The sequence below is a fragment of the Pteronotus mesoamericanus genome, unplaced genomic scaffold, assembly GCF_021234165.1.
Source record: "Pteronotus mesoamericanus isolate MK-2021 breed Mesoamerican mustached bat unplaced genomic scaffold, CSHL_Meso_final scaffold_99, whole genome shotgun sequence".
In the NCBI taxonomy this organism is placed as follows: Eukaryota; Metazoa; Chordata; class Mammalia; order Chiroptera; family Mormoopidae; genus Pteronotus; species Pteronotus mesoamericanus.
Window position 1 is genome coordinate 2747792 of NW_026555330.1, and position 19720 is coordinate 2767511.

At 47.8% G+C, this 19720-nt stretch overlaps 1 protein-coding gene across 1 annotated transcript in view; it reads right to left on the minus strand.

Annotated features, from left to right (window-relative positions):
- Window positions 1-1557: 1557 nt before the first annotated feature.
- The window catches only part of PTGFRN (prostaglandin F2 receptor inhibitor), a 72226-nt gene continuing 54063 nt past the window's right edge, over window positions 1558-19720 (minus strand). The window contains exons 6-9 of the mRNA XM_054564704.1: window positions 18541-18960; window positions 10297-10404; window positions 4978-5283; window positions 1558-3551 (exon numbers count right to left, since the gene is read on the minus strand). Of these exons, the coding sequence (XP_054420679.1) occupies window positions 3385-3551; window positions 4978-5283; window positions 10297-10404; window positions 18541-18960 (1001 nt within the window). The 3' untranslated portion in view covers window positions 1558-3384. The remainder of the gene's footprint in view (window positions 3552-4977; window positions 5284-10296; window positions 10405-18540; window positions 18961-19720) is intronic.

A 19720-nucleotide genomic window follows, 5' to 3' on the forward strand; every position in this document is an offset into this window, starting at 1 on the left:
AGATAAAAGGGTGACAGAGGCCAATATCACATTCCTCACACAATATCAATTTAAATTAAACTTCCTTTAATGAAATAAAAAACAAATGGTGCATTGCATAATATTTGTGGTCACAGTATAAAACAATACAATTAGTTCATATAACATTGGATATGGACAAAAAATACACAAGACCCTTCCTTTGTCTACATAAAATTCGGCAGATCCTATGTGCCACGCTACAAAAGAAAAAGTCAACTTTTTTCTCCTAGTGATCTGCACACAATGTTTATCACTGAGAATCTGGTCAAACAGTGGAAGAGAACTTACCCAAATCTCAGTTCCCTTCTTCCTCTGTTGTCATCGGTGAAGCTAAAAAAAAAGTTTTCTGAAAGTAGCCAGTTGTGTAGTATTGCTTATTATTCCTGCCACAAAGGCTCAGTCTTTGGCTCACAGATGCCAGTGACAAGATCATGGCTGCAGGCCATCTGCAAAGCAAGAAGCAAGAGCCACGGGGTGAGGGGAGGGCGGGGGGCGGACAGGGGCCTGCGCAGGAGGAGCCTCCTTCACCAGGGTCTCACGGAAAGCCATGCCGATGGGAGGGGAGAAAAAACACAAATAAATACATTTCTAAATTAAGATCTTACTTTCTAAATTAAGAGCTAAATTAAGTGGGTGAGTCAGAGTTCCACCGTCCCGGGAAAAATCTGAGAAGTTGATAAAAAGTCAGAGTCTGCATTTTTTTTAAGTGTAAAGTTTATGTAAACATAATAAAGTAAACAATCGAAAGTAATTTTGAGGCTCCTCTCCGAACACAGGTTAGGTTCTTTCTGGGGATACTTTTATGAGTAGGAAAAAACCCTAACATTTTATAAAGTTTCTTTTTGTTCAAAAGTACATCATCATCCAGGCGAATCCTGGCCAGGTCCTCCCTCCACTCGCCCAGTGCTTCCGGCAAGATCCTCTCCCAGAAGAGCACTTGGTGGGGGCTCTATTTGGTACAACGTAAGAGTGTATCTCATACCCTTAAAAGGACATACACCCTGGCAAGCTCATGTCCCTGGAAGGAATGAGGTCCTTGGTACAACACCCTGGGATTTTCCCCTTTGGCTAGCCTGCGGGCGACTGGCGGTTTGGCCAGCCCAGTGAGTGGAGCGTGGGGTTGGGGTCAATGCCTTCACATCCCGAGCCTTGAACTACAACAGCACTTTGAAAGAATAAGGTACAGTATGTGAGCACCATCATCTTTGTTACTATCAAGGGTCTGGTGTGAACCCATCCATGGTTTCACATACACCTGGGGCCACCTGGTCATGTCCCAAGCTAAGTACCCTTTCCTCCTACCAAGAAAGGCCTGTGCTACAACAATCCGGAATCTTCTAGTAAGCATGATCAGCGCCAGGGCTCAAGGGCACTGGCCGTCCCCTCACACAGCACCTGTTGGGGCGCGTTCTCTTTAATTCCGGTTTGTACAATCTCCTGTGACCCGCCTTCTCTGAGAGAGCAGTCAGGCAGCGACACATGCAAAACACCCAACTCTAGTGCTACCAAGGCCTCCCCCCTCCCTCTAGCCACTCGGGCTCCGCTGGGGCACCCCTGCCGCCTGTACTCCCGGGTTTCATGTGTGCCTGGAATTCATCTGCGCTGCTGCCACCAGCACAGAGTCCCGTTCCTATCCCATGAGCGGTCCCCTCGGTGGGCAAAACAAAAAGGACGAACTGAGGGGGGCGTCTGCCTCCAGAGGACTCGGTGATGAGTGCGGACGGAATCGCGGGCCGCGGGGTGAGGGAGCTGGAGGGGAGCTGGGGAGCGGGGAGGGGTCTGGCTCGTCCGGCCCACTGCGACAAAGAGCTGTACATGAATGGCCATCATTTTGTATAACTTTATTGCTCAAAACAAACGCGTCTTTTTTTCCTCTTCGGAAGACAGAGGAGTGTTAGATCCTTCAGAGCCACAATAGCAGCACAGAGGAGTGCAAAGTAGGGCATGAGTCACCTGTGAGCCTCAGGGAGCCCCACCGGAGGCTTCCGAAAGGCCAGCGCGATGCCGCTGGCCAGACGCTTCAGGGAGCGGAAGATCTCTTTTGGTCCGTGGTCCTACTCCTGGGATGAGCAGTCGGGCCAAAAAGACTGCTCTCAGAGCTACTTTGTAGGCTGTTCACATGGCAATAACTTGCTGGGTTTCCTTCATGTTCCTAATAAGAAAGCAAACCCCACAAAGTCTACCCTTTCTCACTAAGCCCTTGCAGGGGATCTTACAAAGGCCTGAAGGACTGAAAAGGTCAGAGGAAATGCACGGTTCTTCCAGGCAATTTCTGATTCCATGATTCAGCCAGTCTCGCCAGCAGCAACTGTCCTTCACGTTAAGGAGACCACGCAGCCCGTGAAGGACGTGGGGTTTCTGCGCGTCCTCCTGGCCATCCCTTGGTGCCCAAGGCCTCTGCCTCCTGCAAAGGCCAGGATTGGGGGACGGGGGTGGCTTCTTCCTCCTGACACACCACTGACCCTCCCGGCAGGGGCTGCAGAGACCTAGCTCTCAGGATACGCCTTCCGCTCTCCCTGGGGCCCCTCAGAGCCCAGTGGCCTCCACTCTATCGGAGTGTCCGTTCCTTCCCACGTCCCCAACCTCCTCTTCCTTGCGGACCTTCTTACTGCCCTGGACAGAGGTGGCTGTGTAGTTTTCTTCATATTCATTCTTAAGGCTAAGGTGTCAAGATAAGGTGCTCGGTGGAGAGCCAAATTCTAGATTCCAGGGCTGCCATTCCAGCACGCTCACGTAAAGCAAAGAGCAAAGAAATGGAAAGGGGAAGAGAGGCAAAAACCAAAATATGCATTTGGGCCTGATAAGAAGTTACAGACTGCAAGTTTAGAATTCAAATGTGGTCTAAACCCCTGAAAACAGGGGATGGGGCAGAGCAGGAAAAGGTACAGTTCACCTCCGGCACAGGTCTCTGTGGTCTCGGCCGGCGCAGAGGGCAGCGGGGCGCCGCTCCCCGGGCACCTGCCCCCGACCCTGAAGCCGCTCTCACCCAGGACAGAGATCTCCGAATGCCATCACCCCGTCCTCACCACAATCCCTCAGGACAAAAGCCATAAACACACACACGTCAGAGATCTATAAACCAGTAGGAGAAAAAAATTAGACAGAGGTTAACCATTAAAAAGCCGCAGTTGGGAAAAGACACACTCGATTGTCCTCAGAAAGTGCCGTGGGAAGAAAAGCTGTGTGCTGGTAAACGTGTCCGCGCTCAGAACTGGACATGCAGAGGAGAGAGCGCCGAGTCCCACCTGAGATTAGAGAGGACTGGGTTTTAGTGTCACACACTTCACGTTAAAATACCACTGTCCTCTTCTCGCCCAAATCACTCCTAGACTGTCCCCGTCGTTGCCTCGGCTGGGCGCCCGCCTAGTCCATCTCCATGGACATGAGCCGGCGGCGCTCACGCCTGGTCTCCTGGACCTCCTTCTTGCAACACCAGTGGGAGCTGCAGTACCCGATGAGGCAGGACAGGAGCCCGACGACGGTGGACAGGCCGACCCCGATGAGCAGCGGGTACTTGAAGGCGTTCAGCACTGGGAGGGGAGAGCAAAGGGAAGCCGGTTAGCAGTGCCAGGGCAGCGGCTGCGGGCAAGGCCGCCGCCTCCTCTCCCCGCAGCGCGCTCAGACCGCATGCGTCTGGTCTCCCGCACCTAGCACAGCCCTTTTGATAGCATCATCTCAGCCCTATTTGTCCAAAAAGTGAACAAACATCTCTCCACAGAGCTCTGTGCGGGGAGGAGATGGGGGACAAAACAGAAGAATGATTTCTCAATGTCTTTGAATGTCAATTTGCTTTTTAGGGTTTTGGCAGGAGACTTGTTTTTTAAAAGTCAGTATAAGGGCGCCGCACTCTCCGCAGCAGATGCCTCGTTAAAAAGAAAAAAAAAAAAACACAACCTGTACGTAAACCAATTCTATGCATCAAACGACTGAAGTGTATGAGGGGGCTATTTTAAGTAACACTATAGTAAATTATTGAGCGAAATGAAAAATCACCCCCGCACTTGTTTGGTAAATCTGGGTTTTCATATGGAGCCACTTCAAAGAAAGCATTTCTAAGATGCAAATACGGTGCCAGTGTCAGGAATGCACAAGCGCTGTTTGGGTCCCCTGCCCCCACTCCTGCTTCCCCGGGCCCCCCCGGAAGTCCCCACACTCCTGGGGGGAGGCTGGCACTGTGGGAAGCGCCTGACATTTAACATGGCTGCACTTTCACAGCTGCCTGAGGAAAGGTTATCATCCCGTTTTCCAAGGGAGGGAATAAAGGATCTGAAGGTCTCCATCATCTGCGCAAGAGCAGGGAGTCACGTTCTGGTCTCCCCAAGACTGACAACATCACCAGGGAAACAAACTCAAAGCGCCTCGTAATGCTCAGAGGCACCTGGATTTTAATTCTCTCTGTGGAGTTTTCTTCGATTAACGTTAACTCTGACAATTTTTGCAGAAGACATTTCTCATTAACCAAGGAATCACCGTCCCTTGCAGGGGGCAGGGCAGGGAGGGGCCCTCTGACCACCTCCTTAGGCTACACTGGTGGTCAGCGGGAGCCCAAAAGGCCGAGAGCACCCCCGCCCACCCTGACAGCAGGAGGAGCCTCCCTTTCCCAAGAAGCAGAATCCCGAAGAGGGCAAAGGGGCAGGAACCCACTCGCCGCCTGGCCTGAGCCCTGAACCTGCTCTCTCCACTCCGCCCTCTGCCTCTGGCTGGCACAGAGAGTTTATAGAGAATTTATAAAAAGCACTGAATCTTTGCAGGCGGTCTTAACAGTCATTTCTCAGTGGTGCCTCCAGCATCCGATACCAAAGCTGAGCAAACAGCAAGGGCTGCCTGTGTTCTTTCTGGTACTGGCCTCGGCCAGGCCTAGAGAAAACCAGGCCGTGTTCTGACACATTCCTCAAGCGGGGGAAGCCTGGCTTCCGTCAGCTGTGGCCTAGAGCACAATTAGCAAGTTGCTCTTACCATCCATCTTCACAGTTATAAAGATGGGCTTGGAGTAGATCTCTGCCTCCTTCTGCCAGGAACCTGTGGGCGACTTCACCCAGGGAGTCACGGAACAGTAGTAGTTGCCGAAATCCTGGTCCTCGGAGCCGTGCACCTGGAGCAGGAACTCCAGCACGCTCACGCGCTCCAGGCTGAGGCCGCTCTTCCAGTCCCTCCGGGCTGTGCTCACAATCCCCTTCCGGTCCAGGGACGACAGGAGGATGGGAGCCTTGTCCAGTCCGAAGGAGTGCACCGCAAACCAGGACACATCGAAGGCCATGTCATCTACGGATCACCAAGCCAAAACCCTGGGGTCAGTGCAATGGGCAGAAATGCCACGTGTGGCTGACACGCATGCCGCCTGACGACGGGCCAGCACTGCTCTACCTGCCTGAGGTCTCACCGAAGCCTCACACCATCCCTGTGATGAAGGCGCCATCACACTCCACACCCTATACCCGTGAGGTCACACAGGCAGGAGGTACAGAGCATGTGTCTTAAGCCAGGGAGTCCAGCCCCAGGGTCCCCCTCTTAACCATGTCGCTGCCACCACTCAGCCTACGGAGCACAGGAAGAATGAGACCCCAACTGTCTCCGACAAAGAACACGGGATGTAGAGGTGGTACGTGATGACGTCACACACGTCACACACTCTGTCTCCCAAAGAAAGCAGAGTCCTTTGACATTTTTGGGCAGAAGCACCCAAGACTGGAAAGACACAAAAGTCATAAGAAACAATAGGTACATCGAGTGAGTTGTACATAAATTAGAGCTGTAAACAGTTTTGATTTTACTGTTCGCTGTGGTTCCGCCCCACCCCCAACAGAAATGCGTACATGCAGAACCAGAGGAAAAAATGTCAAGCTGAGAAAATTGAATACAGTTTAACAGTCCCGGAGAGTAATGCTGCTGAATCGTAAAGTATGCGGCAAAATTAGGGTTCTAACAGCCTCAAATAAATTAATACGGGCACTCGAGAAAGAAGACTTTGGCACAAGTCGTAATTCTCAAAGAATGGAAAAAGAGAATGTCTACCAGGAGCCCCTGACCTCTTCTTTTGATTGTTACCAACCAGTATCAACTGTGGCAGGTCTGAGATTCAGCCAGCAAGCAAGAAAGGACTGCAATGCCACAAACACTTTTATCTTAAATTCACTTGACAAGGCTTTCTATAGAAAGGTTAAATAACACAATTTTGGCTTAACAAAGTAACACTCATGCAGTAAAAATACACATTATTACCTCAAAATCACATCACAAGGCAAATACATTACAATATTCAGATGCCCGCGAGAATTTCTACAAAACTATCCAAATGATCGTTCCTTTTCAACTCACTCTAAAAACATTAAGGGCCTTGGAACATCTCAGCTCTCCATACAGGATGACGGCTCTCTACTCTGATCCTCAAAAATACCTTCTTTTCCTCCCCTTTGACCCACTGTGGCGCTTGAGCATAAAATCTGACTGTTCCCAGAGTAGAGGTCATCTCTTGCCAAGAAGACCAACTCCCCGGGGACAGAGAGAGTGCGGTCAATGTCCTCACACCCCCATGGAGCCAAAGCAGAGTGGGCACCTGCAGCGCCAGCTCAGAGCTGCTGTCGCCTGCACAGGCCGGGGGTGACTGAAGGCAAAAAGTCACAGGGTGTCCCTGTGACTTGTGCCCAGACTCTGACCCCAGTCCTGCCGTGCCTTATCGTGCAGTGGCCAGGCCGCAGGGCCGGGCTAGACTCCCAGCACCAGCACTTGTTAGCCCTGTGGCCTGGGTGAGTCACTCAAATTCATGGCAACTCAGTTTCCTCATCTCTAAGATGAAAATAACAACATCACCATGGTTAAGACAGTTATCTTTATAAAATGCTTAGAACTGCTGACCTGGCTGGTGTGGCTCAGTGGACTGAGTGCCAGCCTGCAGGCCGAGAGGCAGCTGGTTTGATTCCCACATGCCTGGGTTGCGGGCCAGGCCCCCAGCTGGGGGTGTGTGAAGGGCAACCCATTGATGGATCTCTCACCCATGGATGTTTCTCTCCCTCTCTTTCTCCTTCCCTCCTTCGCTCTCTAAATAAATAAATACATAAAAAAAAATATTTTTAAAAAAGAAAATGCTTAGAACAGCCCTGGCTGGTGTGGTTCAGTGGATTGAGCACCGGCCTACGAATCAAAGGGTCACTGGTTCAATTCCCAGTCAGGACACAAGCCTGGGTTGCAGTCCAGGCCCCCGATAGGGAGACAACAACACATTGATGTTTCACTCCCTCTCTTTCTCCCACCCTTCCTCTCTCTAAAAATAAATAAAATCTTTAAAAAAAAAACCCAAAACTTAGAACAGCACCTGGAAGGTAGTAAGTGCATAACAGAAGTTGGTGGCCACGAACAACACCCTTACCTCCACAGTTCAACATACAGCTCTACAAACAGGTGCTGCTAATAGGGGAGCACGACTGCCCGCAGCAGAGGCTCTCGGTGCCCCATCCTGACCAGCTGGTGCGCTGAGCCCCCAGCTGCTGCGGGTGTTGGCTGCGTAAGCTCCCACACCTGGACTGTCCTCCTGAGGACTGGCGTGAGCTGACAGAAGCCACCTCCGGAAGGGTAAGAAATGCCCTCACTCCCCAGCCATCCAGCCTGTGAACAATGACTGACTAAGAAGGGACGTAAGAGCTCAGCCCTTTCCCTCGAGGTCACACTCTGTGGTGCCACCCACTCCCCGGAGCTCCCTAGGGGGTTAGACTTGTCCTGAGTTCGCATCTTAGCCTGGCTTCTCTCCTGCTCTGTCCTGACCCCCTCGCTCCCGCATGGTTTTCTCCTGAGAGCGCACTTTCAATTAATCACTCGCATGCTTGTCTCAGGTTTTGCTTCTAGAAAACCTGACCTAAGACACCATCTCTAAATGGCCGCCACCTGCCCCTGCCCTCTCCCCACCTTGGCACAGGTGTGGCTTGGCACTTGGCCGCTTATGAAACCTGTCCTTTCCAAAAAGAGGATTCCTTCACAGCCCACAGGATGCATGAGGGAAAACTACATTACAATTTGCGTTTAATTATTCAGACTCTTCCATCCACAGAGTCCAAGAGGGCAAAGTTCTGGAAAATTGTGATCTGCAAGATAACAGCTACCTATAAGCTTTTGCAATTCCTCTGGAAGAAAAGACTTGTTCTATTAAAGGCACCATTGGTGACCCGTTAATTTACTGAGAAAGAGCATTTAAATGATTTATTTTTGTATCTATCATAAATGAGCTTTAAGGGTAAAAATGGTATTACCTCATTCCAACTTTTGGAAAGGATTTCCCTCCCCTTCCCGGGCAGCCTTTTCCTACTTTTACCTTCGTTTTCACCCGTAAATCCTCTGTGTCCTCAATCCTCGGCACCTCAGGCAGGATACAGTCCTGTGCAGCGTAATAACCGCGTATCGTGGTGGTCCCATAAGATTACAATGGAGCTGAAAACTTCCCATCGGGTAGTGACGTCACAGCCACATCACCGCGCGTCACTCGCATGTGTGTGGTGATGCTGGGGAAAGCTCGCCCACCATGCTGCCAGCTGTACAGAAGTAGAGCGCGTGCACCCCCGGGGCAGGCCCCACCACGGAAGCTTGTGAGGGTGCACCCCACGACGTTTGCTCGGCGACAAAGCTGCCTGCCGCCGCACTTCTCAGAACGTCCCCGCCCCACATCTCCTCCCCAGCCCCCGGCCCCGCCCCCCAGTCATCTTTATGCAGCACAGGACTGTAGTGGAAGCTCATTCAGGACCCTGGTTCCTCATTCCTCCCTCCCTCCAGGAGAGCATTCGCCCTCTCTGTTGTTTTGGATGGTTTCTGTCTTGTCTTTTTCTTACACTTCCCATAATCTCTTCCTTTTCCTACCTCTGAAGCTCAACCACGTTTGGGTTCCCTAAGAGAGACAATCTGGGCATCCATCAGCTGGTCCCGGGCTCAGAGCTATAACCTGCAGGGCAAATCCTGCTGCCGTTTGCTTGCTTCTGTAAACAGCCTCCTGGAACGCTGCCGCGGCCCTCATTTGCACTGTTCCGCTTTCATGCACAGCGGAGTTGGGTAGTTGCTGCACAGACCACCTGGTCTACAGAGCCAAAAATCCTTCCTACCTGGATCCTTCACAGAAACTGGTCACCAACTCCGAGCTGGCTGCCACCTGAACCTTCGCCAGGTGGTCCTGCAGGGGCCAGACCTTCAGCGGCGGCCACTCAGGCCTCTGCTCCTCGACACCAGCTCCGCCCAGTCCCCCCTCATGCTGTTCTCACTGGCTTCACTGCAGGCCACCCTCCCTTTGCTTATAACCTACCTTTTATCTCAGAATGAACACCTGCTTCCAGGGTCCACCCCAGGCCACACGGCCAGTGGTCTCTGCACAGCACTTTGTAAAACCTGTACAGATTTGGTCTGTTTATAGTACAGACATGGCCTGGAAGAGGCCACGGCTCTGCTTGTGAGGTGGTGGGCAGCGCAAAGACGCCCAAGGCCAAAGCCTGTGGAGGAGACGGCCGGGCGTCGGCCGTTCCATGAGCTCTCTGGAAGGCAGAGGTGGGTACAGTCCTGCTCAGCATCAGAGACATCTAAGTGCATTTGCATTTTATGTTCTTTTAAATAAAAGTGAGAGAGGCACATCGACTGTCACGACAGGGGCGCCAAGCAGCAAGGGTGTGAGACCAACGGTCCACAGCTCTTTGGCATCCTGTTGGCAGTGAGAGCATTTTCTGCAAAGAACCAATTTCCAAAGATTTTCTAAGAATTTACTCTACACTAGCAACCCGGGATCACTCACTACATGTTTATTTTTTTCAGTATTTCTTCATAGCATCAATCACTATCTGATATTATACGGTGATTTCTTTCTTGTCTGTCTCCTTAACGAGTTCGCTAGTGCCACGAGGGCAGACTTTGAATGTTTTGTTCACTGCTCTACTCCCAGCATCTAGAGCAGCACCTGTGCACAGAGGTGCTCAATAAACATCTGAACAATTAAGTGAACAAAAGACAAGGGTGATGAGCCTCACTCTGCCGGTGGATTTCAAACCAGCTTGAATCAGCCCTGGAAGTGGCTCACTGATCACCTTGACAACCAGATTAAATATCTGGATGTGTTTCCAATTCATCTAACAGACAGATGCATCCATTCAACAGATATTTATTGAACACCTACTGAGACAAAGTCCTGAGTCAAGCAGTTCGGGGATAAACAGACAACCCAATTCCTGACTTGTGCATCTGTGAAGCATAGCAGGATGATGCAAGAAACATTTACAAAAAGCCCCATGGGCAAGGAGGGAGGGTGGGGAGAAGTACCTGGATCCAGGGCTGCTCCTTCGACAGTGACGATGCAGAACAGTTTGATCAGGTCTCCCCGGATGACTGACGTTGTGTCTGAGTACACGGAGGCATTAAATACAGGACCTGGAAGACAGTGGTTACTGTTATTCTCTCTCCTACTTTGAAGCCCCACTCTGGATGCTCTGAGGCCGTCTAAGTGAGTCTCTCTTTCCTGGGAACAGCCTTAGAGGCTGTGCTAAGGCCACTTCTCTTCTACTGAGACAACCGAGCATGGGCACGTGCAAATGAGCTCCGTTTTAAGACTGCAAGCAGGAGAGAACACTTTCTAAAGATTTACTTTGCTTCTGGCTCTTCCTTTACGTCTTCTCTGATGACAACCATGTTGTCATTTGAAGGCCACCCCAGCCTCCCACCCAGAGACAGCCTGAGTTGTTTCTGGTTCCTCGTGATTCCAAGCCAAGTGGCTTGGCGATTAGAGGTCAGGTCTGAATCACAGACACTGTTGGTTCTGGTGGAATGAGCAGGCTTATTGTGCTGGTGCCGGGGACAGGGTCCTGCGGCTGAGAGGCTGCCAGCCAGGAAGGAGACACAGGTGCCAACGATGACAACATTCCCAGCAAGCACCCTGATGCATGGAAAGCACCGTGCTGATCTGCTGGGGAAAGTGAGGCGGCGTGGATATACCTTTAAAAAGAACTACCCAGGAGGGACCTGTCTTGCACACCTTCTAGCGAACACTCCAGCTCACTTTGAGAAAAGGCCCCTTTCCTTACTCCAAAGGCCAGAAGGTGGTCCGCCCACGCCACGCCACGCCGACCCCTCACAGTACCATCTCTTGCTGCAGGGCAGCGGTGCCTCTCCCTCCCAGCTTTTTAGCTGTAAGGCAATGAGCATGCATATGTGCAACAAAATAAGAAGTATAAAGGCTGAACACATAAAGAGAACTATCTGTGCCTCCTCTCTCCTTCTCAGGCAGGATCTAGGGACTGCATTTGTTTTCTAACCCCTTCATGGCTCCCTTTTTGGGGACAGCATTCCATAGCTTTAAGCCAACCTGATCGTAAACAGCCCAGCATTTACCTTATCTTATTTCCTAATACTAGGTACAGGCAACCCTAAGGAAGGTTCTAGAATACCAACACTATGGGATTTTCATTGGGCTTCCTGGGAAGCAAAGACAGATGACCCTGAACACTGATTCTGAAACTCATTAGAAGCTAAGAATACAGGTGTTACCACCTTTTGAATCAGATAACCAGAAAGAAAAAGGCCCCCCCCCCCCCCGCCCTTTTTAAACACCTAAAAGAAATGACTATAAGAGAGTAAAAGGTCTTGCAACCCAATCAGGCAGAGAATGGAAAGAGGCTGTATTTTCATTTCAGCATGAGTAGCGGATGCACTCATCCAATTGCTTTCCTAACACCAAGCACCTGAGTTACCCGCGTTTTGCCGAGAGGACAGCGAAGGGCAGTTGGAGAACACGGAAACCCAGCGAGGTTAGACAGCCCGGGGCGGGTTTGGCTGACAGTCCAGGTTAACCTGGAAGGAACTTAACTCTAGAGGAGGAGAACAGGACAAAACAGCAGTCCTAGCAAACACGGGAAGGGATGAAAGCGCAGAAGACGAGGAAGCGTTACCTACTGCTGGATGCCACGTCCGTCCCCCATCACCCCGGCTCTCAGCCGTGGTGCCTCAGGTCCTTCCCGCCCACCCTGCGTTTGCTCTGCTTATGGCAGTGGGGCGGGAAAAGATGAAGCCAGTTGCTTCAGGCTGGCTCGGTGGTGAGGACTGGGCCACTTTGTGCCACATGTGGCCATCTGTGGGTACAGGTGAGCAGTGGGGACCACCTTTTTTCCTCTGATGATAATTTCATGATAATACAATAGAGCTATAATGAGGGGTTTTCTTAAAGTGTCCTTTCTAAGAGAAGCAACATGATAAAACATAGTCTCATAACAGATTTAGGTTTTTATTTACTTAATTTGAACCAGCAAGGGGAGGCTTTCCTAATTTGGACAAATTTCCCTTTCTTTTCTTTATAGTACCAGAGAAAACCCAAAATGCCTGTAGGTCACAAGTCACAGTTCTCATTCTCCCTTGTGGCCCCGGCTGTGGGAACAACAGAGCACTTGTGCTGCAGCTCACTGTGCAGACGAGGACGGGGAACGGCCTTCACTGTGGGCCATTCACAGCAGCGGGTGTCCCTCTAATGAAACCAACTCACTGTTAACGTGGGTCATTATCCCAGGCTTAGGAATATTTTTATTGTGGCCGGTTTCTGTGGTAATGCTGTTTTTGTGAGGGGATTTGTCTGGTTAACTTCAGGATGACAGACGAGGGCACAGAGAATTTAAGTGAACCACCAGAGTCACTAGGGGTCCCCCGATTGCAAGTCTGCAGAGAGTATATGCACCGCTTGGCTTTTAAATACAAACATTGACACAAACCATCTTCCAACTCCAGCCCATAAAAAAAGGCTGTTAACAGCAATACTTTTGTGAAAGCCAAAATTACAGACCATCTGTGTGTCTACCAATAGCGTGATGGTTAACCAAATTCTTGTAGGTTTAGTCATTCAAGTTGGTGTTTACCTAGAATTTGTTATAACATGGAAAATGTTTATCTCATAATGTTATATGGGGGAAAAGCAGGTCATAAGATTGTATACACAGTCTGATCTCAAAGTAACGAAGGCAACATACAAGAGAAAAATTCGAGGAAGGCTGAGACTGCAAATCAAGTTTACAGATGATTCTCTTTTCCTTCTTTTTACTTTACTGTATTTTTACATTTCTCTATTAAGGAGAAAAACTTCATTTTTATTCTTTTTTTTTTTAATTTATTTATTTTTAGAGAGAGGGAAAGGGAGAGAAATATCAATGTGTGGTTGCCTCTTCTGCGCCCCCTACTGGGAATCTGGCCCCGGTAGGCATGTGCCCTGACTGGGAATTGAACCGGTGAACCCTTTAGTTCTCAGGCCAGCACTCAATCCACTGAGCCACACCAGCCAGGGCTGTTTTTATTGTTTTAACAGACCAGAACTCTCAACACAGTCCTCCTACCACAAAGCAAATGCCCTGGGACTCAGGAGAGGAAGGTGGACATCAGGAAGGACCTCCTTGTTGCGTGTGTCTGACAGTGTGCTGTTGATTTTTAAGAGGTGATGGCTCCTCAGTATCAAGTCACTGTTCGCTGGGAGCTATTCAGGCTGCGGCACTGTGCTGGCTGCTGGGCTTGATGATCGCTCCTCTTAAACTGTGAACTGGCCGCGACAACTCCAGGGACTTCAATAAAAACCTTAGGCAGTCCATTCATCCTGGAAGCTACCAATATCTATATATATATTTTGTTATGCTGACCCTTAAAGAATTGAAAAATAAATTCAATACCCATTCCTTACCAAGCAATACAAAAGACTTTATGTCTCCCCTCTTCCTCATAAGTTTTCAAGAAACATCAAATAAGAAATGTAAGATGGAATAAATGCCTACAGACAGTAAAACGGATACGCAAATAAAAGAGAAAAAACACATAATCACCTGAATCTTCACGAACACAGAAAAAGTGGTTCAAAACACCCAGCCCCTCTTTATGATAAAAAAAAAAAACCCTCAGCAAACCAGGACTGAAAAGAAACTTCGTCAAATGAATAAAGAGCATCTATGAAAAATGCACAGCTCCCATTATACTTAGTGGTGAAAGACTAAACATTCTGTGTCTCCCTACCCCTCAGATCAGGGAGCAAGGCAAAGATGTCCATTTGAGCCACAACTATTAAACACGGTACTAGAGGTTCTAGCCAGGGGAATTAGGCAAGAAAAAGAAATAGACAAGGTATTCAGTTTGGAGAGGAGGAAGGAAAACTATATTTTCAGGGCATGTACAAGACTCAACCAATGAATGCATGAATAAGTGGAACAACAAATCAATGTTTCTCTCCCTTCCCCTCTTTCTCTCTCTAAAATCGATAAAAGTTTTTAAAAATTTTAAATAAATTTCAATAATAAAATAAATTCCAAGGAATCAGCCAAAAAAACTGGTAAAATAAACAAGTTCAGCAAGATTGCAGAATACAAGATCAATATACAAAAATCAGTTGCATTTCTGTAGACTTGCAACAAACAGACTGAAAGAAAATTAAGAACGTAATTCCATTTACAAGAGTATCAAAAAATACTTAGGAAATATTTAAAGAAAAAGGTTTGAAATTTGTACACTGAAAACTACACAGCACCACTGACAGAAATTAAAAAAGACCCAAATAAATGGAAAAACCTTTCATATTCATGGAATGGAAGACAATACTGTTAAATGGCAATACCCTTCAAAGTGATCTACAGATTTAATACAATCCCTATTTAAGTCCTAGCTGTCCTAAAATTCATATGGAAATGCAAGAGACCCAGAATAGCCAAAGCAACTTAAAAAAGAACAAAGTTGGAAGGCTGACACTTAATTTCAAAACCTACTGGCCCTGGCCAGGTAGCTCAGTTGGTTAGGGCATCAACCCAATATGCCAAGGTTGCAGGTTCAATCCTCAGTCAGGGCACATACAAGAATCAACCAACGAATGCATAAATAAGTGGAATAACAAATCATGTTTCCCTGTCTCTCTCCCCCTTCTTCCCTCCTTCTCGCTCTCATTCTCAAATCAATTAAAAAAAAAACTTATCACAAAGCTACAGTAATAAAAAAAATGTGTTACTAGCATAGAAGCAGACATATAGATCAATGTGAGAACCGGGGGTCCAGAAGTAAACCCTTGCGTTTATGGCTACGTCCCTTTTGACGAGTGCCCAGTCAAGTCAGTGAGGGAAAGGAACAGACTGATCCAGAAATGGCACTAGGACAGAGCTAGGTGTTCACATGAAAAGGAAAAGAGCTGAATCCCTTCCTCATACCACACACAAAAAAATTAACTCAAAAAATAAATTGGACTTTGTCAAAGTTAAAAACTTGGGTGCTTTAAGGGACACCATTAAGAAAGTGAAAAAGCTACCCGCAGAGTAGTCTGTGAAGAAACTTGCATCTAGACTAAGAAAAACTCTACTAGTCAACAATAAAACAATAACAATTTAAAAATGGGCAAATGATTTGAATAGCTATTTCTCCAGAGAAGATATATATGTAGTTTCAAGAACTACATGAAAAGATGCTCAATATTTTTAATAGTCATTAGGGAAATGCAAATTAAAATGACATTGAAACACTTCTTCACACCCACTAGGTTGGTGATAATGAGAAAGATGGAGAATAGCTGGGTGAGTGCAGATGTGGGGAAATTAGAATTCTCATCCTTTGCTGGTGGGAATGCAAAATGGTGCAGCTGCTTTGGGAAACAGTTGGGCAGTTGGTCAAAGAGTTCAATAGAGTTACCATGTGACCCAGTATCACTCCTAAGAAATGCAACTTATGTCTACACAAAAACTTGAATGCTAATTTATATCAGCATTATTCAAAAGAGCCCAAAAGTAGCAACAACCTAAATGTCTACAAGTCGATGAATGAACAAAACGTGATGTGATCCATACAATGAAATATTATTTACTTGTAACAATGAAGTACTAATATATGCTATAACATGGATGAAGCTTAAAAAGATTGTGCCAGGTGAAACTACCCAATGATGACAGTCCACTTATATGATTTGATTCAGATGAAATATCCACAAAAGGCAAATCTATGGAGACAGAAAGATTAGGGGTTGCCAGGGGCTGGGGCCAGGGAGATGGGAGTGGCGAGTAATGGGTACAGAGTGTCTTTTTAGAGTGATGAATAAGTTCTGGAATTAGATACAACTCTACAAATATAGTAAAGCCACTGGGTTGTATACTGTAAATGGGTGAATTTTACGGTATGTTAACTATATCTCAATAAAGCTGTTCTTAAAAAACAAATTAGCAGATACATAATAAAAGAGAAGGGCTTTCACCATTCTTTTCAAATCTAAGGATTTAAATAAATATTTACTCTTTATTAATCTAAAGGGAAAAGAACTTAAAAGATGGCTGGAGATTATTTCACTATATGTACCTGAATTTTTACAGCAGAGTATGAGTTTACACATTCAGAAATTTCTAACTGGAGCCTGAAGCAGGTTGAGTGAAAAACACTGTGTCCCAAAACTCACAAATGATGATCCTTTATCTTGCTATTCAAAATAATGCTGGAGATCAAAGGCTTTTAAATCATTTACCTGCTAACACACACCTATACAGAGATCTGCCAGAGGAGCTTAATGAATTACACAGATGAACAAGAAATATTTCTATTTGAAAATATGTATCCATGCCGTTAAAAAAATAGTCAATCTTTCTACCACACAGGATAAAAACATTTATTCACGAAAGATAAAATCAATTCACAATATACATAAAAATGCCCTTGTTTTAATTAATGTTCCCAAAGGTGAACACCATTAGTAACTATTCTTAACAAACCAGGTTTAACAGATATATCCATCCACACTACTGCAGCTCTCCTGACTTGATTAATTGATAGGCCATGTCTTCCCAGTCCAAAAGCAAGGTCAGGCATGAGGTTGGGATACTCAGTCCCTGTATGGAAATACTGCGCTGATCTGTTGGGCCTAACATCGTGCTGTCACCTTCAGCCCTAGGGACCTGTCAGAGTGAAAGGCAAGGGGCTGAGCACAGCTGGGGCCTTATCTCTGCATTTTCCATCGTGTGCAAGGCATTTAACCTCTGGAGGCTCAGCTCCCTCTTGCCTTCATTTATACTCTGCCATGTTTCCTAAAGATTCTGAAATAGCTGTTTTTTAAAAAATCTACACCCGAGGATACGTTTATTTTTAGAGAGAGAGGAAGGGGGGAGGAGAGAAAGAGATAGATAGAGAGAAAGATAGAGAAACATCGATGGGAGAGAGAAACATTAATCAGTTACTTCCCATATGCACCCTGACCAGGGATCAAACCTGCAACCTTTTGGTGCGCAGGACAATGCTCCAAACAACTTAGCATCCGGCCAGAGCTGAAATAGCTATTTATCTATTTTTAAAAATGAGGGTAGTATGTTCATGCAAAAAAAAATAAATTATATGTGAATGTTCATACAGCATTATTCAAAATAGTCAAGAACTGGAAATACTCAAATGGCCATTGGATAAAGAATGGATGAACGAAACGTGGTATAGCCACAAAATGAAATATTACTCAGGCATAAAAGGAACGAAGACTTGATACACGCTACCCCGTGAAAACATTATGCTAAAGTGAAAGAAGCCAGACAGGAAGACCACATATTATATTCCGTTTATGGGAAATATCCAGACTAGGCAAGTTTACAGAGACAGAACACAGATGAGCAGTTGCTGGGGGACAGAAGGTTGTGGGCTGGGGGCTGTTGAATTGAAGGGCGTCAGCTAAGGGGGGCGGGGTGTCTCTGGGGTATAATGAAAACGTTCTACAACTGACTGCTGTGCTGGTTGCACGACGCTGTGAATATCCTGAAAGCCATTAGACTGATTGCACACTTTATTGTGTGTGTGTCCGTGCAGGGGGAGGGCGGGCGTGGGGCGAAGGCGGGGGGGGGGGCGGCGGTGGAGGGGAGGGCCAGGGCTGTGGTGTGCTACCAGTAGGCACACGCCAGGAACGCTCAGTATCCGACAGCGAGGGTTGCCAGTTTGAGCAAACAACAATTACACGTGGGAAGAGTGGCCAAATCAAGTAAGGACTCCCAGTTAAATTTGAATCAGATTAACAGTGCCGTCCGTCTGAAATTCAAGCTGAACTGGGCACCCTGTATTTAATCTGGCGACCCTGCCTTCAAAGCAACGGACAGGCTGCTACAACAAACAAGTATCAGGCCAAAATGTTCAGAGTGTGCAGGCTGAGAACGCTGCACAGGGCAGTGGTTCTGGGACCCCGGTTTGCCCCACAGCAGCGAGGAAGGAGCGGGGAGAGACTCAGGTGGCCGTGCCCGCCCGGGAGGTGCATGGTTCCGCCGGCCTGTGGCGGACCCAGCATCGGCATTTCCCCAAGTTCCCAGGTGACGCTGCTGTTGGTCACTGCCAGCGCTGGTTGGAGAACCACCATCCTACACAGAAGAGAGGCTGTATACCTCTGTGAGCAGGAGCGAGGAGAGGGCCTAGGCTTGCGTCACACACTTAAAATGGGTAAACTGTATGGCATATGACTCCTATCTCAATGTAGCTATTAAAAATAAATAAATAAAGCCATTGGGTCAAAACCCTAAGGCCTCTTCCAGCTCAATCTGTGCTTCCACAGGCTTCTCTGCTCACCTGAGGTTTGGAAGTCTATCTCGATAGGGTTGGAGAGACTGGTTGCTGCTTCTCGCCACAGGCTGCCCCTGACAGGAGACCAGGCTGTCACCATGCAGCGGTACAGCCCCGCGTCCGACACCTGAGTCTGGTACATTCGATAGCGGAATTCATCTTCCTGCACTTTCTCCAACACAACGCCATCTACCCGGGAGGCATCTGTCCAATTCTCCAGCTTCACCACAGAATCCTGGTCCAGGGAGATGATGTACTTGGTTTCGTTGGGACTAGAGAGGTCTCCAACAGGCTTCTCAGCCGTGATGAGAACGGAGTAGCGCGGTGACTTAATATTCTTGGAAGACACTTTGCAAGTCATCTCAAATGTATTTCCTGCAGCGAAGAAAGGCTTTGGCTGCCTTGCCTTCACCACCAGCACGGAATCTGCAATGAAGTAGCAGAAACAGGTGATTTCTAACGGGATCAGTTACAATGAATATGTATCTGAAAGAACACTGTCAAGGAAATAAGAATTTATTTGCAAATTGTCACACAATAACACTTCAGACAATCTGGAAACTCAAAAAGAAAGTCACTGCTGGATGAAGGAGGGCAGCCTAAAGTGATTTATTGGGTGTGAGGGAAGAGGGAATGTGAAGATTTGGTTTTAAGGCTTTTCAAGTCGTTGAGAAATTTTACTCAGAGCAAGAATTTGTGACCTGGCCAGTGTGGCTCACTTGGTTGGCATGTCATCCCACAAAGCAAAAGGTGTTCAGATAGATTCGGAGTCAGGGCACATGCCGGGGTTGCCGCTTCAGTGCCCAGTCGGGGCATGTACAAGAGGCAACTGACCACTGTTTCCCTCTCACATCGATGTTCTTCCCTCTCTTTCTCCCCCTTTTCCCTCTCTCTAAAAATAAATAAAACCTAGGAAAAAAAAAGGAATCTGGGAGGCCACTCGTCCGCCCCCCCCACCCCGCCCACCGCCCTCGCGCCCCTAGGGTGTGCAGGGGAGTCACTCAGTGATCTGGGCAAGACAGGCGCCAAGCGACGCCACGTGCCTCTCCTCCCCGAGGCTCCGTGGGTGCAGGGGAAGAACCCTGAGCTTCACCAGCCTGCTGGGAAGAGGAGGGCAGGGGGGGAAATGTATTCTCTCTGTTTGACACACGATGCAACATTACAGACAGATTTTTACTAATGTAAT